At 40.4% G+C, this 27647-nt stretch overlaps 1 protein-coding gene across 5 annotated transcripts in view; it reads right to left on the bottom strand.

Annotated features, from left to right (window-relative positions):
- The window catches only part of COL4A5 (collagen type IV alpha 5 chain), a 78557-nt gene that overhangs the window by 26547 nt on the left and 24363 nt on the right, over window positions 1-27647 (bottom strand). For all 5 annotated transcript variants that reach the window (XM_032701931.1, XM_032701933.1, XM_032701932.1 and 2 more), the window contains 28 exons: window positions 21158-21247; window positions 19858-19902; window positions 19071-19115; window positions 18900-18962; window positions 18143-18196; window positions 17372-17398; window positions 16109-16189; window positions 15004-15066; window positions 14461-14496; window positions 14321-14362; window positions 14134-14226; window positions 11911-11964; window positions 11748-11804; window positions 9499-9543; window positions 9351-9404; window positions 9139-9180; window positions 8540-8672; window positions 7578-7751; window positions 7064-7147; window positions 5792-5884; window positions 5122-5192; window positions 4706-4897; window positions 4101-4269; window positions 3360-3452; window positions 3165-3269; window positions 2486-2583; window positions 2075-2225; window positions 1321-1434 (listed from right to left, as the gene is read on the bottom strand). In XM_032701931.1, the coding sequence (XP_032557822.1) occupies window positions 1321-1434; window positions 2075-2225; window positions 2486-2583; window positions 3165-3269; window positions 3360-3452; window positions 4101-4269; window positions 4706-4897; window positions 5122-5192; window positions 5792-5884; window positions 7064-7147; window positions 7578-7751; window positions 8540-8672; window positions 9139-9180; window positions 9351-9404; window positions 9499-9543; window positions 11748-11804; window positions 11911-11964; window positions 14134-14226; window positions 14321-14362; window positions 14461-14496; window positions 15004-15066; window positions 16109-16189; window positions 17372-17398; window positions 18143-18196; window positions 18900-18962; window positions 19071-19115; window positions 19858-19902; window positions 21158-21247 (2368 nt within the window). The remainder of the gene's footprint in view (window positions 1-1320; window positions 1435-2074; window positions 2226-2485; window positions 2584-3164; window positions 3270-3359; window positions 3453-4100; window positions 4270-4705; window positions 4898-5121; window positions 5193-5791; window positions 5885-7063; window positions 7148-7577; window positions 7752-8539; window positions 8673-9138; window positions 9181-9350; window positions 9405-9498; window positions 9544-11747; window positions 11805-11910; window positions 11965-14133; window positions 14227-14320; window positions 14363-14460; window positions 14497-15003; window positions 15067-16108; window positions 16190-17371; window positions 17399-18142; window positions 18197-18899; window positions 18963-19070; window positions 19116-19857; window positions 19903-21157; window positions 21248-27647) is intronic.

Here is a 27647-nt window from a genome sequence, read left to right as displayed (position 1 = left end):
AGATGGATTTTGAAGGGTTTGTTTCAGGGCAAGGCTGCTCAAGTCCACAGAAATGTTCTCACTGTGGTGACTGCCACATATTTGCAACATCAAGGGTTGGTGCACAGCAAGCCCATTCACTGAATGAAGGGGAAAGGAATTTCCCTAAGCAAACTCTGTGAATAGAATGATGTGCATGCATGCACATGTACCCTTTGTGCACAGAAATGGAACAAGTTCATATCTTCATCAGTCACCAGTCATTTTGGACAAAAGATAACCAAACTCACATCAGAGACATTATTCATAATTATCACCATTCTTGGATTCTACTTTGTCAATCTAATTTAAACCTATCACGACTCATAAAACTTGTTGGTTTTGCAGGAAAAAAAAAGTGCATGAGGGAATCAGGAATCCCAGAACTCAGAGGCTTCTGTAAGAAGACTTCTAAAGCTCTTTTCAAGCTAGGCTTATGACAAGATGAATGTGTGTGACCTCTTTTATTGACAGACTTTTGTTAAAACAGTATCATGTCACTACCTGGAGAACATTTTCTCCTCTACAAAATAATGAATTTGCTAGGTGGGAATACTCATGATTTCTTCCTTTCCACATTAACTTGAGTTAAATTGTGCTTCAGCTTCTATTAAAGAAAAAAAAAAGAAAAGTGCCTGGCCGTGCTAGGGAGAACCTGAATTACTGACTTGATTTTGCACTCAACAAGTAAGTAAAGGGAAGATAAACAGCATTCTATAGGAAATTGAGTTTGCTTTTTTCCATTATTTAATTTTCTAGATGAAAACGTAAAAAAGTTATTAAAAAATACCTCTCATCCAGCGAATTTGGAATACAGTTTGGTAAGCTAGAAAACCACTTCGGAATTTAAGAACCATCTTGCTATTTGAAAGCAATGTAATAATAGCACAGTATAGGCAGCTCAAAGCAGCTTTCCTCCTCTTCTGTATCCCAAAACCTCTGCAATAGCATTGTGCTCCCTTCTGTCTTGTCCTGAAGAATATGAACTCTTAGGATAAACTCCTTCACAGAGATTTTGGCACTATCTGTGCACAACACTTTCTAGAATTTCTGTTGAGACTCTGAGCTCTCTCCAAAGTGGGCTTTTACACCCTTGAGACTTGTGCAAGTTGTGCAAATGGCAGGGCTGAATGTAATTCCACTCTGATTTCAGTAAACATCATGATGTACCAAGTTTTGCCAGCTTGACTGGCAAAACAGCCAAGCTAATAGACATGAAGTCTCTATCTTTTCTTGCTGCCTTGTGTAGCTGCTTGGTGCAGGCCAGAAATAACCTAAGGATACAATTCATTCAAGTTTTACCTGGGGGGCCAACTGGACCTGGAGGTCCTGGAGATCCAGGTGGACCTTGACCACCAATGCCAGGGATGCCTGGTGGGCCTGGGAGTCCTGGTGGTCCACTTGGTCCAGGATCACCTAAAAGAACACTCTTGTTTAGGTAAATACTGAACTCAGTTCAGAGACACTCACTTTCAGAGCAGAGTGCCTGCACATTGTACTTGAAGTCTCGTTCTTGCAAGCAAACAAATATTGATCTAACACAGGAAAAAACACTTTGGAGGCTATTTCTGAAAGCCAGAGGTTTGTTCTCACTCGGTGTGGAATGCCTGCAGTTTACGTTTCTAGGCTACCCACAGACATATTGCATCATCATCCACCTCAAACTCAACAGGTGCTCTCCAGCAAACCAGGCTGGGCAGGTAAATAGAGACCATGATCAAGAATAGGAATAAATGAATTGCAATGCTCTGCATGTTGAAGCACAGTGTATCTAAATGACAATTATTCTATTGATCAAGTTTTACCCCCACGTAAACATGATTTGTCTTTAGAACACAGACTTTCAGGTACTGACTCACAGATTGGCATTTTCTCCCTTGCTTGCCTTTTGAGAACACAACCTTCCATTTACACGGGTGTGTCTGATTTGGAAAAATGGACCCTGAAGTAATTGCTCTGAAGTCAACACTGCTTGTATTTAACTGCCATATGCCTCCCAGCACATCTACATTTTTAAAAGTTCAATAGGGAACAGAAAGAGGAGAGTTCTCCATACCTTTGGGCCCTGGAGTTCCATCAAAACCTGCTCGTCCTGGGAGACCAGGGTTTCCTGGGAAGCCAGGATCACCTTTAGGTCCTTGAACTCCTTTTATGCCCGGGGGCCCTGGGGGTCCAGGTGGTCCTGGAACTCCAAATCCACGATCCCCCTATTACAAATTAAAAAAAATTAAAAGGGGGTTTTCTAAGTTTATCCTCTCCTAAAAACATTCAAGTAGCAAAGAAAAAATGACCATCATCTTACAGTGCAATTTCTATTTTACTGCTCTCACTCAAACCTCAGGCAGAGAATGTGACTTCCCTGCTGTCAAAAGCTGAGAACAAGAGGTGAAATCCTCCTCACCATCTTCCCACTGATCCAGAAAAACCTCTAAGATAGGGAAATTTTATAGTAAACACAAATACAGACCTTCTGTCCCGGGAAACCAGGTGGTCCAGGAGGTCCATCTAGTCCAGGGCGACCTGGAGCTCCTGGAGCTCCAGGGGGGCCTGGAGTCCCTGGGAAACCTGCACATAACATGAAGGTTAGGGCAGGAGAAAGGACACCAGAGAGCATTAAAACAACTCTTCCAGACGTGCCTAAGGCCCATGAAAAGAGGTTCTGTGCTAGCTCAAGTGTCCTTGGGGGTACTTGTTTGGCTGAGGTAACTTTTGAGCATAGTCTTTGCCACAGAGGATCCCTGGGACTCTCAAAGTGGGGCACTGCCCATACTGTGTGCCTTTGCAAAAATTACAAACAGTTGACATCAGAACCATTAACATCTTGAGGCAGCATTTGGAGATCTTTTATTGATTCAAGCTCATTTCCCGAAGTTTTATCCATTTGCTTTTTTGTCCTTGGTTTACTGAAGAATGTAAGTGATTGGGAAGGAGCAAGAAAGTGACCAGTGAACAGAGAAAAAAAAAGAGTTCAGCAGTTTTTTCTCCTGATATTTCTGAAACTATTATAAAGATGTATAAACATAAGACAAACATCTTCTAAAGGATTCTAGAGACAGAAAACAACTCACTAGGAAAAAATGCAGACACAACTCCCCTATGTCCCATCTTCCAGCCACTACAATACAGTACCATGGCAGTAAACACACCTTTTGGGCCTGGTGGTCCTGGAAGTCCAATGCCAGGAATACCTGGCTCTCCCTTTGCACCTGGGATGCCGGGTAAACCACGCTGACCTGGCTGGCCAGGATCTCCTGTGAAAAGAAGAACATCAACATAGTTATCCAGAATCAGTCAGAATAAAAAGATCTTGGGATTCCTTGGATATCTAGCTGCTGCTTTACCTGGAAGACCTGGATCACCACTTCTTCCTGGAGGACCAGGGGGGCCAGGAACTCCTGGTTCTGTAATAGTCTGTCCAGGGTCACCTTTTGGACCTAAAACAAAAAAGCAGAAATATGAATCACTAAGTAGGAGTTTCTTTTCTGTTTTTCTTTCAGCAGAAAAAGGTGCTTACAAAGAACTCAAACACCAGCAGCACTTTACCCAACAGGTTTTCCACTCCCAAGCCCCACACAGCACCCAGAGGCTCAGAAGCCTTGTTCAATGTTAAGACAGTTTTCTTGCAATGTTATTTTTCTCTAGCTTTGTCCTAGGTACCATCAAGTGAATAGTATTTTCCATAGCTGACACCAGCACAGCTTGATTAGGATCTGTGTAGTTGACAAGCAAGTAACAAAAGCAAACTTGTTCAAAGCAAACCCTTGTTTTCAAAAGCCGTTGTAACTGCAGGATGGTTAAGCACATGCCAGACAGTTACAATGCACTTCCACTGCAGTCAGTGGGGAAGGAGAAGCTTCTCTGGAGGTCAGAGCAGAAGGTGAGGCACAGCAGTAACATGGCATAAATGCTGCTCACTCTGTGATTCTGTGATGACCCTCAGCAAGGGAGCTCATAAATACCAGGTCTTACAATGCCTCTGGGAAAATCTTAAAAGCAGCATCATGTTCTGAGAACTATCTGGAGCAAAAGGGCAAAGCTTGATTTTGCAGTGTTTGCTCAATGGCACACAGAGACCCACTCACCAGGAACACCAGGAGGCCCTGGACGGCCGGATACACCTTGGATGCCCTTTTCACCAGGTGAACCTTGTGGACCAAAACCAGGAGGTCCAGGAAGCCCTTTTTCTCCAGGAAGACCTGGTATTCCTGGATCACCTGGAATACCCATTTCTCCTTTGAATGCAACACTGCCCTGAAAACAGAAAGATTAGCATGGGAAAGATCATGTATTTACTATCAAAGGAGTAAAATGTTTCATCGCTTCTGTTTTGAAACTCTTGGGCACTTTCTACCCTTCCAGCTCTTAAGACCATGAGCTGCCTACATCTTATTAATATGGGAGAGAGCAGGCCTAAATCTGGCTCCTTAATTCTTCCCACTACATTGGTGAGATACAGACAAGGGCAGAAGGGACCCTCTGACACTGCCCAAGAGAAGCCTCAGCTTTTTTCTAGAAGCACTGACAGATTCAGGAGGTACCTCAGTGTATCATCAGTAGATTGGCATCTACTGAAGAGCCTTATCACACTCAGAAAAAGTGCATTGCCAGTCCTCTTCTCTGCACTATGTCAAATGCATGCAGTACTTCCCCAAATATCCATCCAAAGACAGCATAAAATGGAACTCACAGGTTCCCCCTTAGGGCCCGGTAAACCTGGCAGTCCATCTCGACCAGGAGTGCCATCTATGCCAGGGAGACCTGGAGGTCCTGGGAAGCCGGGGTCACCTTTGTCACCTTTCATTCTTGGAGAAAGTAGGACATCCCCTGGGTCTCCTTTAGGACCAGGTCTCCCAGGAGCACCTGGGGACCCTGGGAAGCCCTGAGGGAATTAAAAAAAAAAAAAAAGAAAAGGAAAAAAGCCTTTTAGTTTTTCTTTTACTCCGTCTCTAAGTTTGGCACAATACAAGGATTATGTATTCAAGGTAGTTATGGACAAAAAAATGAGTATTAGACAAGAAATTATATTGACTCTTTACAGATCTATGAATCACGCAAGACAAATGAGACACTATTTTCCCACCAGAACATAACACCACCACTTACTGGTGGCCCTACAAGGCCAGTTAATCCAGGAAGCCCCTTTTCACCTTTTGGTCCAGGAAAACCAGGAGAACCTGAGTAGTGCAGAAAAACATAAAAGAAAAACATAAGTCTGGAGAAGCTGTAAATATCAAGCACGCTGATTGTATTGATAATATATAAGCTGTTTTAAATCCAGGCAAAGTTTACTCTGGGTTGTTTTTTGGTTTTTTTTGAGAGCTCAATTTTATTTTAGCAGAACAAAATTTGCAACTCCAAGTTAAATCAGTAGTGTCAAAAAATATCATGCTTTTAAAAAGCTCCAGCTCCTCTATTATTCCAGGAATAGCAAGCAGTAGAAGTTAATTTTTGTCTTTCAGTTAAATCTACAACAGAGCCTAAACCTTCAATACACAGAATTCTTCCAAGGCTGTCTTTGAGCAGAGAAATATTTTTGAAAGACTAGATTTTCAAAAAAAGAGTGACTGTTTTACATTTATCCAGCCCGTTCCTTCCCAACACTCCCCAGCTGTGCAAAATACAACATGTACCAACTATATACTGGAGCTGGCAACTGTGCACCTGAATTTGTACACAACACACAGATGTATTGTTACCATTATACACAGATACTCATCTAGAAAGGTGACTTTATGGAGTATATTAAGCAGACCAGTGAAGCCCAAAGCCTCACCTGGACTACCCGGAGGTCCTGGTGGTCCTCTCTCCCCAGGAGGCCCAGTTACTCCAGTTCCTATGCAGTTGAAGCACGTGTCTCCTCGATCACCTAAAAAGGTTTGCATTGAAAAATCATACTTGAGCATCACATGTTAGGAAACATTAAAAGAATTCAGCACAACAGCAATTGTCTTCTTCCTACTGTTTTATAATTCCAGGTCCAAAATGACTATTTTAAATAATAATTGCTTAAATATTAGGTTTCCCCCATGAAAGCCAAAATGAAGCTTTTTGGTGACTAGGAGTCAGACAACCAATATCAGATATAATTAGAATTGATTTAAGATGACAGTGTGAAATAAACTAAAACAAAAAACTGCTTTCAATAATAGAAAACAAAACTATGGACATCTTCCTCACCATATGAGTCCTAAAGTAGGTACTTGACACTTTAAACTACAACTCTAAAACACAAATATCAAAATTCCAAACTTTGACTGAACTCCAAAAGCGCAAAATAAATGCTGGGAATGTTTCACTGATTTGACAATAAACTAAAATTACTTTATTTTTAAAAAAGAGTGGTTTCAAGAAGTTTAGGAATTTTCTTCACAACAGAATTTCTTAATATTTGAGCACTTTATTTAGGTTAATGAATTATTCTCTACAATCTCCATGAGGAAAAATAGTTCTGTTTGAAAGAGGTACAAAATTAAGTGAGATGCCCAAAGTCATATAAGATGTCCATGGATGAGCTAGAAAAAGATTCTCACTTACCCATATCAGCATCCTCATTGCAAGGTTGTCTTTTTGGAAACAAGGATACATATTAAATATGACTTTCTTTTGCTTACCAAACAAAGAAACTCACTGTAGATTGACCAACTCAATTTCAATGTTGCTTTCCATAAAAAATGTCAAACTTATTAATGAAGCATAGAAGATTTTCACACAGACTTGGCAACTGCTGTTACAGAGCACTCAGTTTCTATCTACCTGGGAGACATTCATAAATCTCAAGTTCCATTTTACTTCATTCTGAAGCACATGATCAGTGCTCAGCCCTAGCATTAGTTGTACCCTCAGTCACTTTGGGACTCCTGTGCTTTAACATTAGATGAAGGAGTATCCTATGCCCAAAGAAACAGTTGTCTTACTCAGAAACAGAAAATATCTGTACTCAACACTACTGGGAAGAGACACTGTTAATCCTCATTTAATGCAGAGTTTACATTTTTTAACAAGCTTCAACAAAAAGAGAAAAACCAAGACAGCCATGACTCTGCACCTTTTTGGCCTCGCTCCCCTGTAAAGCCTTGTTGTCCTGGAATTCCTGGAGGACCTGGTGGCCCCTGCTCACATAACCCTTCACCTAAGGAGAATCAGGAGAGGTTTAATGATCAGTTTGTGTTATCTGACAGCAGCACTGAATACATGTATTCAGGACAAAAGTGTACTTCCTAGTATTTGTGTGGATATTCTAATATACCCCCCTAATCACAGATCAAACATTTTGGCAATTCAGACAGAGGACTGCTGGTGACACACATAATCCAAACTCAAAAGGAAAGAGTCAGTGATATTACACAACAAACATCAGTTCTTCACAACCTCAACTTTCTCCCACTGCTTCCCAGTTCCATCTCTACACTACATTCTGATATTTAGCCTCACATTTTAAAAACATGCATATGAAACATCAGAGTAAGGGGACTTACAGATGCCAACGTCATCTAGATAATAAATTCCTTCTTGAACCATGTTAGTCTCCTCTACTTGCTGTCTATGTGATCATCACTTACCAGGAGGAACAGATGGTGCTGGTGGCCCTGGGGGACCTGGTGGTCCTGGAGGTCCTCGTGGTCCAGCAAGTCCTGGTTGCCCAGGAATAGAAACACCAGGTAAACCCGGATCTCCCTTCTGTCCTCTCTCACCAGGTAAGCCAGGTGGGCCAGGGGGTCCAACAGTAGTGATCCCTAAGATGGGAATAACTTAATTCTTTGCCAGCTCAAAGGTGTACATCACATTTTTGCAAGGATGACAATGATATATGAAGATTAACATGCTACAGATAAGTCTGTCTTTCCACGTGAGTACTCCATAATATTACATTTATGGAATCAAACTACAAGTTGATGTGCAGTGTTTGACATACGCACATCTTACATTTTCAGAGATGTTTGTTTGAAAAATTGACCTTACACTCAACATCTGAGTTTATGAAGGGAAAAAAAAAAACAGGACTAACAAAAGGAAGTATTGATAGAAAAAAAAAAGAACATATACAAACTGTAACACAGAATCATAATGTTCTTCTCTGTGCATGTACAAGGCACACACAGGTGTCACTGCTCACTCCCACTGCAGACTCAGTTCATCTCCTCCTTTACTACTGGCCAAGGACAGCAGAAAATAGGTTTGATGGCCAGGTACCACACTTATGGTACACAATACTTTCTCTGTGTAAAGCAATGAATAATGTATATTATGGGTAAATGATTAGAGATAAATTATCCCCAGGACTATTAAGGTAGTGTCTGATTAGCATCCTCAGTTCATCACAGCAAAAGCAATGAATGTTCAGAAATCCTCACACTATCCCCATAAGCTCAAGACTGCCCTTCAAGCTCAAAGGTAGTTCTAAATAGTTCTGCCTTAATTTGCTGCTCAGTCCTTCTGTCAAAAAGAGTATGAAAAGACTGTGAAGCCAAATATCAATTCAGACATTTGAGCATACAACTTATTTTAAAGCTTGCACTCCTACCTGGAGATCCTGGCAAGCCAGGTGGGCCCGGCCTACCAGAGAATCCACGATCCCCTTTGGCTCCTGGAAGTCCTGGCAATCCTTTGCTACCTTTTGGTCCCACTGTTGCATCAATGCCTGGTCTTGGAATGACCTGTAAATGTTTCATGCTCATGTGAAACAACTTGCCAAGAAAAGAGTTACTGGAATGGTAAACTGATGTGAGGAGGGGAAAGTCCAATGTACCTTGAACCTTATACCAATGACAGAATGCTTTCCCTACTGCACTGAATTACCAGGTAAAACTCCAGTAAAGAGCACTTCCCAAGAGGAAGCTGTTTGACTGCCAAGCCAACATAGTTACAGCAGGATTCAGTGAGACTGACTCAGTTCTACTGGGCTGAGGTTATAATCCAGCCTGTGTTTGCAACCCAGCAAATCTGAGAGCAAAGAATTCATCTTGAAAGAAGGAAACAATCATTTCTACTACTGAATATATGAAAACTTCAGTGGTGCTGTTATTGTTGTACCCAGAGATAGGACTTTCAGTCTGACAAGAACTACAATGAAACAACACTGCCAACCAAATGCAGAAAGAAAATAAAGCATCAGCAACTTACAATTCCAGGAGGACCAGGGGGACCCATGTCACCTTTTTCACCCTACCAATGAAATTAAGAGCATTTTTCAGACTGTGCAGTAGTACATAAGCAAGTTATTGCAAATATTCCTCAACACTGCAAAGCATAGGCAATGCAATTCAGCCAGAACTGAACTCAGTGATGGCAGATTTTCAATCTATTATGCAATAATGACAGAAAACCTGCCATACCTTTTCACCATCTCTTCCTGGAGCACCATTTATTCCAGGCCCACCGGGTAAACCCTTCAAGAAAACAAAGATAATCACACTCAGATCTCCATATCAGAAGAAAGCTTATAAGAAGTCTGCTTAGATCAGAAATGTATGAGTTACTCACATCCCTACCAGGCTGACCAGGTTCTCCATCTTTGCCAGGCTTTCCCTTCAAAGACATAAATATGCATTGAAATAAAATGCTTCAGTGGTGAAGAATTTTCACGGAAATTATGTTACTTATTTCCCATTTTTTCAGTAACCAAACTGCCTCTAGAATGCAGTTCTTGGGACATATATGTCAAAGATATCGACCAATCAATGGAGTTACCTAAACTGAGATTTCCATTTCGAAAACCAGAGCACAAAACCATGACAAGTCTCAAAGAAGTACTGGGTGAATACAGCAAAAAATTATTGCTCATTCACTGTGGTTACTACTCCCTTTAACACTACAGAAATCCTTTATTTGGAAAATAGATCCTAACTCCCTAAACACTAGAACATTATATTTAATTAGGAAATTAGTATCATGTGACCAGTGAAATTAAATACAAACATTTTTGTGTTTGAATTTTAACTCTCCTTCAAATCAAACACAATTTTCTCAATAGTATCAACAAAAATACAAACTGAAATTCTGCTCTAAGAAGTGACTTCTAAACCCCATATATCCTTCCTGAACAGCTTTGTCATTGCTGCAATAAAAGCAGTGCAAGCTCCACTTTATTCCAGACCATTCCCTGGGCAGACAAATGTCACTCTATTGTTCGAGTTACAGAAGCTGTGTGTCTGGGGGGCACCTGCTGGAACACAACTAGAATAGGTGATTGAGCTTCACCACAGTGCCAAGACCAACTCTCAGTCACTGAGAAGTTGTTAATATGACCTCACAGATATAGTGTATCAGAGTATAATGAGATTTGTGCATTCTTTATTATTAGTGACGAGTTCCGACTCTCAAAAATGAGGTTTTAAGATTTCCTGTGAATTTGCAGAACTACCTCTTTGAATACACAGGCTGACATCTTTATGAACGTATCTGAAATGAGCCATACAGAATCACATGGAGCCCTAAAAGGCAATTTTTAAGTAATTTAATAGCAAAACTGCATTTTAAGTAGCTGCCCAAATTCAGAGTAATAATCATGCCCAAATTCAGAGTAATAAAACCGAATAAAAATGTTGGTAAACACGATTTTGGCAAAAGGCATCTGACACATCCCCTCAGGACTTTTATCCTTTCAGATCTTTGCAAATTTATGTGGTTTCCATTTACTTTTGTAGAGAAAAGCAACAGTTCAAAACCCATTCAAAATATGATGAGACTTTTGGCTTTTAAAAGCTGCCTCATTTGTTATGCTCCTTAAAGGAGACAAATCAAAGCCCTTCTATAAATCTCAGCAACTAAGAAGGATTTTATCTCGAATACCAAACATTTGTTTCCACTGTATTTATTTCCCATGGAAATTGGAAAACTTACTACCAACACGTTTCTAAACAATGTTTATATACTGTCCAATTAACCTGAGCAAGACTTGTGTCTTGATTTTCAAAGGGGCCCATTATGTTGATGAAACTATGTGTTCAGAAGCTGTGCAAGTGAAAATACAGAATGCTTTGAGCTGCTAACAGCTTGCCTTCTCTTTCCTGGTCCAGCCCATGTTATTTTCATCCTATTTCTTAGCACTTCTATGATCTTCCTCAGCTTTTCAGAGCTGTGATATCCATTTAAATTCCAGGATTGATTTGAATCTAGTCAGGAACAAAGTGACTCATGCTATCCCTAGATACAGCTATCCTGAATTGTCCCCTCCCCAGATAGCACATAAATTGAGGCAATATCTTGGGAAGTGACAAATAGATTTTTTGGTCTTAATGCAGTGTTCAGAGGCTTGGTTTTGTGACTCACCTCACAAGTAAACCCATGAAGAATTAGTTTACATAGACCAGCTTTTATATATATATATATATATTCACACAACCAATCTGATGCTGCTTGGCAACCCAGTACATAGCAAACTGAATGAAGACCCTTTGTAAAAGGGAAAAGAAAACTGCTGCCTCAGATAAGTAGCCCAACAACTTTGAAGAAGGTTACCTGTTAACCAGGTAACATAATTCAAATTATTTTCTCCTGCCCCCAAAACTAAGATCCACAAGGTAGATAATTCTTTCAGAAAGCACTGAGAGCCAGAGCTAGAAGCACTTTCATGACCCACATGCATCATCTACAAGTTTGCCAGGTTACAAGGGGAAAAAAAGTAGTCTCTTACCCAGAGGCTGATGGCCCCACCTGAGTTCAACATTTGTTTAATTCTCAAAGATAACACTGATTGGAAAGATAAACGTCTGATTAAGCAGACTACTTACTCTTTTGCCTGGTTCTCCTTGCTCACCTTTTTCACCTTTTACGCCACCGGGAAGACCCTGGACACACAAATGTCATCTTAAACTGAGCCCACAAGCCAGAGTAGAATGAAGTTACAGTTCTGATACAAATGCAACAAAAAAGAACTAAGAGAGTTCTACTCACAGGAGGGCCTTGTGGCCCAGGAAGTCCTGGTGGGCCTGGATCACCTGGAATACCCTGTCAAGCATGGGCAAAGAAAAAGAGGATTAAAGCCTCCATCACTCCCTAACAGTTTAGTTGATTTTTTTTTTTTTTAATAGAGTATTTTTTTGCTGTCACTTAGAATTCCAAGTTCTGAAGGAGCATATTTATTCTTCCTTTGTGTGGAACTTCAAGAGCATCTATAAATTTTATTAACTGCCCATCCTGTTTATTTAGGTGATTCACTCCACTAAGACACAACTGCCTCCTGTGTGCATTGTAGCAGCTGGTTTGGCGGCCTGCAGCTGCTATACAAAAATAAAAAGAAGAAAGAAAAAAAGAAAGAAAGAACAAACAAATTCCAGATCCTGCTGAAATTACAGGAGCAACAGTCATTAGATTACTGGTAATTGCTGAAGTTGAGAGGCCATCAGGATCAAAGTGTGTTTGTCAGAAAGTGTTAAAAAAATTTGGGGTTCTATTTTGTCTTGTTACACCTTTGTACCAGTTATTAAATCTTTTCATCATTAACCTACAGAAAAGTTACCAGCTATTGAATCCACAAAAAGTTTCTGTGCAGTTTCTTTTATTTTCATGGAGGCCTCCTAGACTTATACAATCCCATCTACACACCTGATTTTAGTCAGAGATCACAGGTGGAGGCCCACACCAAAACCTTGTGTATATTTCACAAAAAGAGTAGCTGTAATGTTGAAATTTTTTACTGATTGTGTATTACCAAGCATAAACTTTGTTTAAATAAAAACAAATTTGCAAACTTTGAAATCGTTGTTAATGTTGGTCAAAGGCAAGGCACTCAGAATGTGTTTGTAAGTCTTAGTGCTTTAAAAGGAATGTAGGTAGAATACTTTCACTTTGCACATTTACATAACTTAATGCCAGTATAATTAGTCCTTCAGGGATCCCTGATGACAGAGGCAAATTGCTCTGACCCCAATAAAATCAGATGAATTTTTGCTTCAATGAAAGTGTAGTCAAAATGTCACCTTGTCTTTCCTTAGAATTACAAAGACACACAGTCCTGCTCTTTACTTTCTGTCCTACCATCCAACAGCAGAGAGACAAAACCAGAGACTGAGACCTTTCTAGGATGACTGCACATTGCAAATGTACACCAGTGCATAGTTCCAGGTAATGCCTTAGTGGTGCCTAATGTTCTTCTGAAAGGAAGGGTAACAAATGGCTTTGATCAAGATCACCTGCTCCCTGCCAAATAAAATACTGCTGTGTATCTAAGTTTTCTTCTCTGACACGTTTCCCAAGATAAAAAATTGGAAAGGAAGAAACTGATCCAAATACAGATGGAGGAAACTAATAGTTTAAAGTTCATTTACCACAGTGACATTTGCAAAATAATCAGAGCATAAAAATGATCACTCACTACTTCTGCCTCAAAATATCTACCTCAACTCTTGTATTACTTAGGGTGGTACTTGAGAATACCACAAAAGCTTCAAAGAAAATGTGACATCCAAGCACGCATGATCCTGCTGGTTCTGCTCAGACTGGCCATGACTGGCAGCCAGAATTAAACAGTACTGCAAAATGTTCCCCAGTGAAAAAGAAAAAAGTGTAATGACTTTAAAAATGGTTACTCTCCCCATGACTTTTTGGCATTTATGGGTGGGGAAGGATCCATGCAAATCAAACCAGCAGTTTGAGCTCACTGTCACAATACGGCTTGATAATTACTGTTGAGAGGCCAGAAACTGGGAAAGCACTTTATTCAAACCACAAGGAAGAAAAGATCTTGGGGCATCACTAATGACAAAAAAAAAAAAAAAAGGAAGGAAAAAAAAAATCGAATTAAAATTTTTGAAAGACTTCCTCACAATGGATGACATAGCTGGTTAATTAGTGAGAATCTGAATCCCCAGACCGCTTTGAAAATCGCAGTCTGGGTGTTCCAAGAAATGAGAATATTTTAACTGCTTTTACTGTTACTGTGAACTTCCTTTAGGGGAGTTTCTTAAGAATAGTTACTTTACTAAGGGAAGTAACTGGACTAATGTGACTGGCATGCTTTCTATTAAAGGAAAAGTACTCAGGCCTGGAACAGGCAGTACTCTGAGAAAAATAACAGAAGCTCTGCAGTAAGCAGGATGTGAACATATATGAGCCAAACCAACAGAGGCTGCAGCTTAATCACATGCTCATTGCAGATGGATGTAGTGCCCCACTCACCTGATCTCCTTTCTGAAACTCAATGTCATTTGGTCTTTTCTGTTCTCCAATTTGTCCTGGTGGCCCTGGAGGTCCCTGAAGACCTTGTTCACCCTAACGTGCAAGAACAGTTTGTTACAAGCCAAAATGACAAATGTAAGCATTTTGAAAGTAATAAGCAAAAATATCATCATGATCACCTACTCACTTTTTCACCTTTGGGTCCTTGGAAATTCAAACCCATATTACCCTGCAAAAAGTATAACTCATCAGCCCTTAGAAGTCACAAATAAACGGAAAGAAAAAGAAAACAGTCCATCACCACCATCAACGAGGGAAAGAAAATACCTTGGGTCCTGGCAGCCCTGGTGGACCAGGAGGTCCCTATTAAAAAAGGAAACCAAAAAACAAGTCACTTCCAAGCACTTTACATGCACTTTGTGGAAAAAAACCCCAAACCACTCCCCGTGTTGACAAGGCACCTCGCCTTCCTCTGAAAACTCTTTTTAATGCTATTCAACTTCACAAATGTGTAAGAAACCAGTTCTTCCTTCAAGCAAGAGAGTAAATGAAATTAAACAGTCAGGTATTAAACATCCTACTCTAAATAAGCTAAATCTTGTCCCTCAGGTTTCATACAAATAAGAAGACTGCACAATGATTCAGTCCAATCTAAAGCAAAAAAATGTCTGAGAACAGGTTGTTTCAAAAGTATCTTATTTAACCATGCACACTAACAGCTCCAGGGTGGACTGAATGCATGGTTGCTGCTGTCTTCATACCGAGTCCTGACTACCATGATCTCTGCACTTCACTGACCTGCCTCTGAGAACACGAAAGAAGTAACTGTCCCATTTAAGGCTTTATAAGTAACAGGTTAAAGAAACTTACCGTCAAACCTGGGGGCCCTGGAGGGCCAACTGGACCTGGTATTCCCATGGAGCCAGGTGGGCCCTGTTGAGAAAGTGGAGGAGGCTATGAGAGGCACCTTTTTATGAAAAAAAAAACCCCAGGTAAGATCTTCAAGGTCAAAAAAACCCAACAGTGGCATCTCTTACATGTCAAATCAATGTAGTTGACCACTAACCTACCAATCTGTCCTTGTGGAAAGGCCTAAAGGGGTGTACATCATGTTAGTGTTCTGCTCTCAACATCAGTACATCTCTTTGGCTTGGATAAGGGAATGCTTTTTTGTTTGTTCTGAACTACTTTTGCACTTTCTTTCTCTTCATGCACTGAGAGAGAACAACAAAACACTTTGTATTTGTGATTCCTCCCAGCCAGGAACAGACAATAGGGAAGCACAGATCAGAGGACCAGAAATGCTAACAGGCTCAGTCTGGTCAGAATAGCCTGGGGCTTGCCTCTCTGTACCAGGAAATGGGAGGCTGGCTTCTGTCCAGTTCAGGCCGATAGACTCATTTTCGGCTCCCCTTGTTCTTCCACTAAAGCAATGAATGGCTCAGTGGGGAAGCACAGGGCCTGGAGTCACTAGCTGTTTTCACAGAAGACTGCTGGGAGAACAGAAACACTGTTCAGGAGGTGCAACATGAGGAGAACAGCTGAGAAATTACCCTCTCCTTCCCACCATCCAAAACAGCGGCTACAGCCCAGAAAGCCAGATGTTACTTACTTTAACTCAGGGTGAAGAAGGGAAGGGAACTCCAGAACTGATACAAAGAATGTCTAGGAAGGGGGAACAGGCAAGGGAAATAGAGAAGCAAGTCAGTAACTGTGAGTGCTGCTGTCTGCTGGATACCACCTTCCTGACCAGGGGACCTTTCTGGCCTCTGTGGGTCAACCTATTAAGAGCAATATGGAATCACACACTTTCCCTCAAGTCATAAATTAGAGGTACGTTAAATGTGAGCCCTGAATCTCCAAATAAACATATGAATCCCCTAGCACCAAATCTTCCAATTGTGCTGCAATGCAAACACTGTTCACGTCATCTTTTTTGGCAGAACACAGCCTAATAGTACTTTATGCAACTTACAGGTATCCCTGGAAGACCTGGAAATCCTGGGTCGCCCTTCTGTCCTGGCAGCAAGGATGTAATTATTTCACCTGCTTCACCCTAGAAGAAAGAGCTGACTTTAATTAACAGCACCTTTTACAATTCTTTACTACCATTCTGACTTTAAAGCACTCAGAGCTATGTTCCACCCTAGCAGTACACTTTAATGTAAGTACCAGATTCTCCAAGAACAGCTTTTTTTAGGAGAGATGAAGATTTTTTAAATGGCTAAACTAACAACTATTAAAAAGTTTCTTTTCTACAAATATATCAGCATTGATTTAAATTCCAAAAGATTAGGGGATTGAAACACAAATGCTTCACAAAAGAAACATTCTAGCTCCCTGTAAAAGCAGTTGACAGGGCACAGCAGAAAAAAGGCTCATTCAGCTTTTTCCAGTGTCCCACCTCATGAGAGTAATGCTGAGTATGTTGTTATAAACAGTCATGCTTTGTGGTCTATATTGAAGCACAGTTTCTTACTGATTCCAGGGAATATCTTTGTTTTAAAAATATGTGTTTGGATAAGTTTGTCTTTTGATATCTTGAAAATAATTACGGAAAAAAAGGAGCTGAGAAAAACAATTTGGCTTAATAGTCACAATTTCCCAGCACTAGTGTTTTGCTGTCCTCTCAGGAGTTTATTAGAACAATTCTGTGGGTCAAGTTTCCTTTCGAATAGATTTGAACCAAAACTGATGTTTTGGCCCATGCTCAAATCAGTCAAGGATACAACCAAAACAACCCTTAAAAAATAAAAGGGCTTCTTAAGGTTCAACATCAGATCATGAGACTATTTACGTCATAAGAAAAAGCCATCTAGGTAATCTATACAGTTCAAAGCACGTTTTCAAAAGGAACCCAAGTTGTACTATTCACTGGATATTCTAAGTCACTACTGCTTAGTCTCCAGTGGTGTTCTTGAGTATTCACAGGTAGTCTGATGGTGTGTTTGGGTGTTTGTTTTTGCTAACTTGATGCCTCACAACACCGACACTGGCCCTCACAGTCCCAAGGAAACCAGCTTCAGAAAACACTCTGCTACTTCTAGAACTACTGACCCAAACTGAGTAAGCTACTGTAGAATTTCCAGTCAGCTGCACTGGAGTGGCCTGGAAACACTAAGAACGTCACTCCAGATACCAGTGGATGCACATGGTCTTGCATGAAAGCCAGCAGGTTACTTAGAGCACACTGCACACCATGCCTGGTTAGTATTTCAGTGGGATACAGCACACTTACCTTCATACCTGGCAGACCAGGGGGTCCCTTTGTTTAAAAGAAACAAACAAACAAAAAAAAAAAAAAGATCAATAGAAATAAATCATTGGTGTGTTATTTGCAAACCACTAATCAGATCTACACCACGAGGCAAATATTAAAGATAGAAATTTAAGAAAAGCTATGAAACAGGAGAAAGTAAATTTTTTATGAACTTCAGAATAAAATGGAAAAATTAGAGAAGAACTTTCACAGTGAGTGTTGAGCATTAGAGAGATTACATTTCCATTTCTTAGCAATTTGTTTCTTTATTGTCTCCTATTATCCATTCTGTCTACTACATCTCTTTCTGTTTGTACTTTGGTTCTGACAATCACTTTGCTGGTACATCCTTGTGTTTTATACTGAAAACATCCAACACTGTGTCTCTTTTTGCTGTCCCATTAATCACCAGTAAGGTTCTTTAGATGTACCAGATGTCAGTATCAAGATCTTACTTTTCTGACACATAAGCATGTATCTGTGTTTTTCTGCAGGTGGTAAAACATCTCAGCATGTGAGAATTCAAAGGGTTTTTTATGAGCTTTACCACAGCACACAGCAGAAAAGCTCACTTTTATTAGACATCTAAAGTACTCTGATTAACCATAAAAAGAAAAAAATTCTTATTTATTAAAAGAATAACTGCAAAAAGAGGCTGATATTTATCCGATTTTTCACAGATCTAAGTAGATTTTTCACAGATCTCCTTCAGTGGATCACAGGTAGTTGATTGGGAACTCTTTTACTTACAGGAGGCCCTTGTAAACCAGGAAAACCCGGACTGCCTGGGAATCCACGCTCTCCCTTAGGGATGAAAAAAAAAAAGATTAGCCAAAACTAAACCAAAACATAACAAAACCAGATGAACAAATTTTGACTGAAAGTTCTAGTTTCATTGCTAGCTTATGACTCCAGAGTAGCAAATTCTATTGGAACAAGCTGTAGAATAAACACTTAATTAATTCACACAACTGATTGAAACATAGATTTCCACATTCAGATATTTCCACATATTTTCAGTCCAAGTACTGCACTAGACATGGAAAACACATGTAATGCTACAGAAGATTAACTCATAGGAAAATCTGAATGTAAAGCTAAGTAACATGTTAGGATAAAGTCACTCCTTCCAACAAGGAGATTGAATCAGTATTTTCAATACAATATTATTAAAAATTAATAATTTAAAAGTCTCATTGTTAAGTAATGAGTTTTTCTTGGTAGCAAAAGTCAACTATAAAGATGAGATGCAGCATCTGATCTAATTATCAGACTCTCAGTTGTAATCTATAAAATTAAGGATTAGAACAAAGAATTTACTACACTGACTACAGAGTATAAATGTTGTGTCTTGGTGCTGGCAATGTCTGGCTAAACTTGTGCTTTAAGTACTGGACCATGTTATTATGTTGCACATAATAAACGAAACCTATTGGCTATAGCCAGGAGAACAAGAGCTCTTTACCATAATATTGTTGCATTGTTAAGAATTTTAAAGGTATTCCACCTTTGTTCCATTGCATCCTGGGATACCCTGAGGTCCTGGTGGCCCATCTTGTCCTGGTAATCCCTTCAAAGTGGAAAACAGGAAGAAAAGTTAGATTGTAGGATGATGTTCTGGGCCTGAAAGAACAAAAAAACCCCCAGATTTGTATCTATACAGACTATTCCTACTCACAGGAAGTCCTGGTGTTCCTGGAAATCCTGGAAGCCCTGGCGGTCCCTGAAGGAAATGAACCACATTTGAAATAGTACAGTAAGAATGGATGTGCAAAAGGTTTCACCAAGATTTTACTTAAGGTAACTTATTTGTGCAAATGTAAGTAAACAAAACCAGAAATGTCTGAATCAACTGCAAAAAAAGAATGCCATGCTGACAGCCCTTGAGATTCTTACCAATCTTTCAGGGAACTATCCACAAAAACACAGAAGAGGTAATGCAGAACAACTAAAGTAGTAGTTCATAGATATATACATAAAATAAATGAACACCCATGGGTTGGGAAATGGATGTGTCCCACTGAAATCAGAGACATATCAATTATTACCAGCTGAGGGGTCTGACAGAAAAAGCAAAGGCACAAAACCTAAAGGACTTCCAGATAAGTCCACCTCTTCCATATTGACTCTGGATATACTGTCTCTACTTCAGAATACATGGAAGCAAAGTTACTGGCACTTGTTTAGGTCCTGCTTTGCAAAACAGATCAAATAAGTATTTGGGCTACTCTCCCTAATGAGTTTATGAAATCAATACAAGCAGTATGTGAGATCATATTACTTATGAAATCTTGCGTTACTTACAAAAAGTAGTATGATCTCTTCCAGCTGGTAGGTAAATTACTCTTCAGATTTAAGTTAATTTTTTCTCCTGTAAATCACCACTTCTGTGAGGACTCACTCAATGCCTGGCAGTCTTTATCCATAATTCCAATATATCACCCTAAAACTGCACCAGTACTTACTCTGATTCCTTTGGGTCCAATAGGTCCTGGTAGACCATCATCACCCTACAAAACAAACACAAACAAACAGAATTCCACATTCAAGTTTGAAGTCTGCCTTTCCATCAAATTAAACTGTAAGCATGATAACATTTCTTTCACATGTTTACAGTAAGAGGACTAGAAGTTATATTAGTTGTCATTTCCTGAGTAAAAGGGCTCAAAATTATTTTATTTTTGGTGTTGGACTTAGAGTGAAAAAGTATTTGTTCCAGCTGATTTACCATGACTTAGAGGAAAGGTTTTATAAAGGTCACAGCTCTCCCAGACACTTGTCAGGTGCTCTCATTGAATATCCTGCAGCGGCCTCTTGTGGGCAGAACAAGAGAGCCAAGATTAAATGTGAATGATACTGCACAGGCATTAATTTGTTTTATGATAATCATAGAACCATAATGTAGAACCTCATACCAAAATCTTAAGAAAAGGCATTTATGGAATAAAAGTAAACCAAAGTTTCTAGTCCAAGACTCTTGTGCTGTTTCACTCTTGTTATATCCAATTAATCTCTTCTAGTGAAGACTTTTTTTTTTCTTATCACCTATTTTTTTCTTTGCTTTTTTTTTTGATGTGCTTCTGTTAGGTTTATACTGTGAGCATTTGCAAAAGAAACGGCAGATCCTGGATATCCTTGTGTATATAAAGACAAATGCATTCAGAGGTATTTTACTGCTATATTTTACCACCTGAGTGTAATGATGCAATTCAGTAGTAAATGAAAAGAAACCTGACCCCTCTAGAGAAAGCCAGGAGCATTCCTCAGCTCTCTGCACACAGGTTCAATGAGGCCTTCGTTTGCATCACCCCACCCAAACCCAGCCCAGGAATGCCACCAGGTGCAAACAACAGTTTATCTTCGTGGTGGGAACCCTGGGGCAGCTGAGAGCAAACTCAGCTCTTATCAGTGAACTAAGTTAAGGCAGGAGCACCTTAGTGCAAGGACTAACAAACCTCCATTACAGCACCATGCTAAACCTGTTCTTTGACCTGAATCTGCAGCACCTAGTGAAGGGATACAAGTGTGCAGGTAGTGCTGGCAAGCACCTGTGTGGGTGAAGAACAGGACAGGAAACCCAGAGCAATCTTCTTCCTCTGGTTGACCATTCAAACCAACCAACCAAAAACCTATGTTATAGCCTAACATCCAAAGATTTCGACTATTAAACCAATGATAATCAGGAGTTCTGGAATTTAGGATCAGCACTACAAGCAAGCTAACACTACCCAGCAGCTTCATGGATTCAAGTGAATTGGGACTTACCTTTGAGCCTCTTGGACCAGGTGGTCCTTCTGGTCCTGGAAATCCAGGCAAACCTGGCTGTCCTTCCAAGCCTGGGAACCCCCTTTCGCCCTATAAAAAGAATAGGTGGTAGTGGAGGTAGAACGTGGCAAAAACATAAATTATGATAGATTATGATTTACCTGCAGTTTCAGAATATGCACAACTGCGAATTCACAAAATATTTACTTTTATTTCTTCTATAACACAGATTCACAAAAATCAGTAAATATTAAGGTTTTGACTGGTACAGAAAAGTTAGGAAATACCAGAATTAATATGCCTTTTTGCATGTATCTATATAATGTTACACTTTTCAACTGTATAAACAGGTATTTCCTACAGCTCTGTTACATCAATCTGTGTATATATATATAACTGTTTACAAAACAGGCAGTTGTTCAGCACTGTTCTTTATTGCTCTACAGATAGGTTTGGTTGGTAGATTTGGTTCCTACCTGCAAAACCCCTCTGTTTATTTACCCCAACTGTTTTTTCACAACAACCACAGGAACTGCCAAGGAAAAGTTCCATCCAGACATCTTAATCACAAGGTTTTGCATGTTCTCTTCAAAAACAATTTGTCTTCAACTTTTCTTTTCTTGCACACTTCAGCAAGAACAGGAGTAGTAGCTCCCACATCTGTTACCTGGCAATCTACCAGCTATGGCACTCTAGGAACCTGGGAAATCCTGCCCAGCTCTCCTCAGTCGAGTGAAACAACTGAACCAGCAATCTCACATCATCACAGCAGAGAATGGAAGACTGGGCACTGCAAGCAGCCAGAAGCACACAACTGCAGCCTTGAACACAATATGCAAAAGCCAAGTTTAAGGCTTTGCTCATGTCCCATTTATTTTCCATACAGAGCTGTATGCTAAGCACAACAGCAGTGTTATGTCTTATTCTTAAATCCTAGTTTTCTCCCTGTATTGTTTAGGTAGATGCTCTGTATTCCAGTGTGGGAGGCAGGAACTTGGAAGTTGCATTCAAAACACCTACAAGATGCTGAGATCTCAGAAAAATTTTCAGAGAAAGTAACAGGACTTCTCTTCCTGCCTTCTTTGCCAGTGCTTGCTCTACTGCTTTCACAGTAGAAATACAGGAGGAAAACCTTTGGATGAGATTAAAGGCTGTGTGTGAGCAAGAGCTGCAAACTTACAGAGGAAACAGCTAAGCTGTACTTAGTCCTACCTACACAGTGAGATTCAAAGACTCCTTGTATAGGAATGAGCAACTCATTAACTGGTCTGCTAAAGTTGGTTTCCTATTAATTGAAATGTAAACATGCTCCTCTTTTACTGTAGGTCACATATTGCTGTCTTATACAGGACAAACATCTTTTCTCCCCTGTGAAAATGCTGAAATTGCACTATAAATTGAGGCAAGTTTAAGTGTGGTAGTCAGAGTCCAGTCTCTCTTTTTGTACACCAAGTGCCAGGTTGTACTGTAGTGGGTTGACCCTGGCTGGACACTACTCTATCACAGCCCTCCTGGGCAGAACAGGGGAAAGAAAACATACAAAAGAAGCTTGTGGGCCAAGATAAGGGCAGGGAGAGACCACTCACTGACTACTACCCTGTGCAAATCAGACTTTACTTAGGGAACTTAATTTATTATAAATCAAATCAGAGTAATGAGAAATAAAAGCAAATCTTAAAAACACCTTCCCCACCCCAGGTTCTTCCCAGGCTCAACCTCACTTCCAGTTTCTCCACCTCCTCCCCCATAACAGCACACAGGGACAGGGAATGGGTGCTGCAGTCAGTTCATCACATGTTGTCTCTGCTGCTCCTTCCTCCTTAGAGGGAGGACTCCTCACACTCCATGGGAAGCAGTCCTCCATGGACTTCTCCAGTGTGGGTCCTTTACGCAGGCTTCAGTCCTTCAGGAACAGGCTGATCCAGTGTGGGTCCCCTATGAGATTACACGTCCTGCCAGCAACCCTGCTCCAGTGTGGGCTCCTCTCTCCATGGTCCACAGGTCCTGCCAGGAGCCTGCTCCAGTGTCAGCTTCTCACAGGGTCACAGCCTCCTCTGGGCATCCACCTGCTCTCTCTTGGGGTCCTCCCCAGCTGCAGGTGGGTCTCTGCTCCCCCACAGACCTCTATGGGCTGCAGGGGCACAGCTGCCTCACCATGGGCTGGAGGGGAATCTCTGCCACCTGGAGCATCTCCTGCCCCTCCTTTGTCACCAACCTGGGTGTCTGCAGGGCTGTTTCTCTCACCTATTCTCACTCCTCTCTCCTGACTGCTACTAGTGCTGCACAGGTTTTTTTCCCCACCCCCTTAAATCTGTTAGCCCAGAGGCACTACCACCATTGACCTTGGAGCTGGCTGGCATTGGCTCCATTGGACATGGGGGAAGATTCTGGCAGCTTCTCACAGAAGCCACCCTTGTAGCCTCCCCTCTACCAAACCCTTCCCATGTAAACCCAGTACAAGTGCTTTTACACAGAGCTATACAGTTGGTGTGCTCCCTCATCAGAAAAGGAACACTGTGGAGGAGTGTTACTATCTCAGGCCAGGATACGAAAGGGTTAGTGTGTCCCTGAAGGAGTGAGAATGAGGAATTCGGGAGTGCCAGATAAGTAAAACATTAGGCAGAGCCAGATTTTGGAGCAAGCTCTGGCAGGAACTGTGTTTGCACACTAAGAGAACACACCTGTGTACAAGAGGTGTGTCAGATGCATCAGGTGTGAGCTGGGCTACCCAGTGTCTACTAATCTCAACCTGCTCACACTTCTCCACATTTTCATTAGAGAAAATAACATCTCCAAATGGTTGTTAGAGCAGACCTTTAGCAGAGGGTTGGCCTTGTGAGTCATTTAAGGCTGAAGAAACTGTTCTCCAAAATGTAACTATGCCAAGGTCTCCACTCTGAACAGTCTCAGAACTGGGAATCCAAGGCCTTGAAAGAAAGAGAAACACGAAGCCAAACAGTAAAGCAAGAGGAATATGGGAGGCAACAACTGATTTAATTAAACTGCACTACTGAAACTGAGTATTTCCCAAGCTCAAAGTGAGCAGCAACAATGAGATCCTTGAATGAGGAAACTGTTGCCAGGGCAACTCCTTGGAGTTTACCAGTAGATTACCCCCAAGAACCAACAGACGATTTGAGGACTCTGCTCAGGGACAGCTGAGGGACTACACCAGACAATTCCCAAGGGAACTGTATTAAACTAATTACAGTGAAAAATAGCTGCACTGTAATCACTATTTTTGATTAAAAAATTGCTTGAAGAAAGAAATGTGGGCAAATTTGGAAGGGGGAGAAGCCAAGCTGATCCAGCTCTCTTGAATACAGATGTTTTAATTGTCTTCTACTTCAACAGCATATAGAAGGATTCTATAAGTGAGAACAGTTTTCAGGTGTTGCTTCTGTTCCCAGACTTTTCCTCTTGCACACACTATACTGATTTCCAGGAAGGTTTGTATGCTACAAATTTGCCAGGAAAAACTGCCTGCTCATTTCAGGAACATACTGAAACTGAAAATAAATTTAACAAGTCTTTCACAAAAAGTCAATGCCAAAAATGGACATTATGTCATCAGGGATACAAGATTGAAGTCCTTGGATAGCATGCAATGAATCTGCTTATGAATGCAAAAACTGTCACTAGCCAGTTCTGCTTACACAGAAAGAACTGAGGAAGTCTGGATACTTTCTGTTTCAGACTGGAAGCTACTCAGGAGAAACAAATAGCAAAGGTTTAGGTCAACTCAGATCTCATCTTCCAGTCCTGAAAGTACAGGATTGTTTCCATAGCAAAATAAAGATGCATCAGCTATAAACCCATCATTTCCTGGGGGAATGGGCAAGGAGTCAGATTCTGATCTCATTTAGTGATAAATCCAGAGTAGCTGGCAAAGCAATTGCCCTCAATCAGCTACACAGGTATGGCAAAACTGTCAGCTCACAAGCTTGAACATGACTGTTGCTTAGGGGATAGAAAGAAAAAAAGTAGTTGGGAAACACCCTAAAATTATTCTTTAAGCTGCAGCAAGATATAGCCAATTAAATATGGATAAAAAGATAAAAAATTTGGCATAGCTCCCTGTACTCTAATAATAGGCCACAAGTATTTAAGAAATCAGGGACAGATGCAGTTTTAAAGCATGCTCAAGTAATTTACATTTCTAGAATTTATTCAAAAAAATTAAATATCTCTAAATAGACAGTATGGGGAGAAGAACCAGGATAGTTATTTATATAGATGTGGTATACTTGTAGCAAAAAGAAAGTCTTTTAAAAAATGGAACAATAAAAAAAAAATTAAAAAAAACAGGAAAGCAGTAGTTGAACAGCCTATTTCAATGCCCAAACACATGCAAGAATGTGGCTGTAACAGAAATAGTCTAAAGACAGTTAACTAAAGGTGGCTACTTAAAACTAGATTCATGTACAAATGTCTGTAGTAATGTCAAAGACAGAAAGCATGGAAGAAGTGATGCCAGAGCCAGATATATTATTCTCTCCCTTTCTAAACAATAGGGTGAAAATAACAGCTGCCTCAGATTATAATACTGGCCAACAAATTCTGCCTCAACTTCAAGAGCACTAACTTAACAAATCTAGAACTACAGTATCTACTCAAGACACCATTCAAAACAAACACACCAACCAGCCACAAACAGTAGTGTTAAAGTTATAGTTTAATGCAGTAAAGATATCCCTTCTGACAGAACCTGTATTCTTCAAAGTGTATCAATTTTTTTTCAGAATATTGCCAGTGACTTCTTTTGCAAGATGAAACAGTTGAGGTTTAATGGTCAGTGGTCCCTTGCCAGGGCTGTAAACGTTTCAGAATACAGGGCTGTATTAGTGCAATTCAGGCCAACAGTTATTAACCACATACATCAATCATATAATTATTCTTGACAAAGTGATTAAAATCTGAGAAGTTTTAAGTATTTTTTAAGAATTTATATACAACAGTGAAAAGAAAAGCTGAGCTTGGGTCACATCTCTACTAAATTTTACCGTGATGAAGGCAGAAGGGTCTTGAGGAAGGGATCTTGAGGAAAAACCCTGATAATTTTCTTCTGAGACTCAGAGTTCCAAGAATATACATCCAAAGAGACCAAGAGTGTATTATTCTTCCTCTGTAAGGGATATGGATTTCCCAAAACATCCGAAATCCCTTCAGAGCTCAGTTATTACAAGCTGTTCCTGCCAGAATCCCAGGCACCAAGCTTGTACGAGACCATATATTAGGAACTTACAACCCACTTGAGACTTTGGAGGTACACCTTTTATATTGTGATCAACAAATCCAATAAACTCAGCAGCTGCTGAAGTTCTCCTTTAAAAGGCCATGGACTAACCATATGTAACAACTAAAGAACAGCTTTTTAAATCAATTTATTTAATTTTAATGGGTGGAACCCAATAGTCCTGCTCATCAAAACCAGCATAATCATTTGCAGCTATTTTGAGGGAAAACTGCATCTTAAGTTCTGTGAAAAACAGTCTCTTCCATCTTAAGCCACATGTTTCTATCACAGCCACAAATACAGTTGTGCTGCAACATAATGTGCATAAATGAATTGATCAGGCTGAAAACCAGCCAAGTTTACAAGGAAACTTCTTTTCAGTGAGATCAGTTCAGCCCGGTAAGTGCCAGAGGAGAACAGGAAGACCCAGGTAAGGGAGGTGTGAAAGCCATTTCAGCAGCAGTGTGTACTACCACTTATGCAAAAGCACTGCAGTGTCGGGCTAAGTGCCCTCTCAGTGACTGAGATGCACAAGGTTTGCTCCTGTGGCCCTCCTCTCTCAGCCCTCATCAGCTGGAGCAGCTGAGATTCACCACCACCATAACCCCCCTCCTCCTCCTCCTTCCCCAGTCTTTGTCAAGCTGATCTTATCAGCATCTTCTGATCTTGTTTTCAGCTGAGATAAAACCAGCACAATAATCTAAAAGTCTTACTGGTTTGTCTTAGAAACTGCTCTGAGTGCAGCATCCATCATGTTTGCTTCTTTAGCAAGCTTTTACTCAGGAACTCGCCTTTAAGCATTAGAGGGTGTTCACTTCAAAAATGCCAGAATTTAAAACCCAGCTGCTTAAGTGAAAAGGATACACTTTGTACAGTTGAAAAGTGAGAGCAATTCCTATAAGTACCTGTATGTAATAGTTTAATCATATAGTTCAGCTTTAATACTCTTACCAAATCCAGTTCACTACTGAGCTGATTACCGTGAGTAACAGCAGATTGGCTCCCAGCTGCAGTCAGTTTTTACTGACTACTACAGTAAATTCCTCTCCTTTCTTCATTATACCATTTAAAGCATGTTTGAATTTTACACTGTCCACTTTACACTTAAGTTTAGTAAGGTGGGTTTGAGCAGGGGAAGAAAATTTTAGTGCACTGCTTTTTGTCAGCTGTTGTACTATGGATTTAAAAACAAATAAAGCTTACACTGCTTTGATTCTGCTACTGATGCTACCAGGGCATGTGGCAGAGGCAGAG

This window comes from Chiroxiphia lanceolata, chromosome 14 (genome assembly GCF_009829145.1).
Source record: "Chiroxiphia lanceolata isolate bChiLan1 chromosome 14, bChiLan1.pri, whole genome shotgun sequence".
Classification (NCBI taxonomy): domain Eukaryota; kingdom Metazoa; phylum Chordata; class Aves; order Passeriformes; family Pipridae; genus Chiroxiphia; species Chiroxiphia lanceolata.
This window is presented reverse-complemented; position numbering and strand designations above follow the sequence as displayed.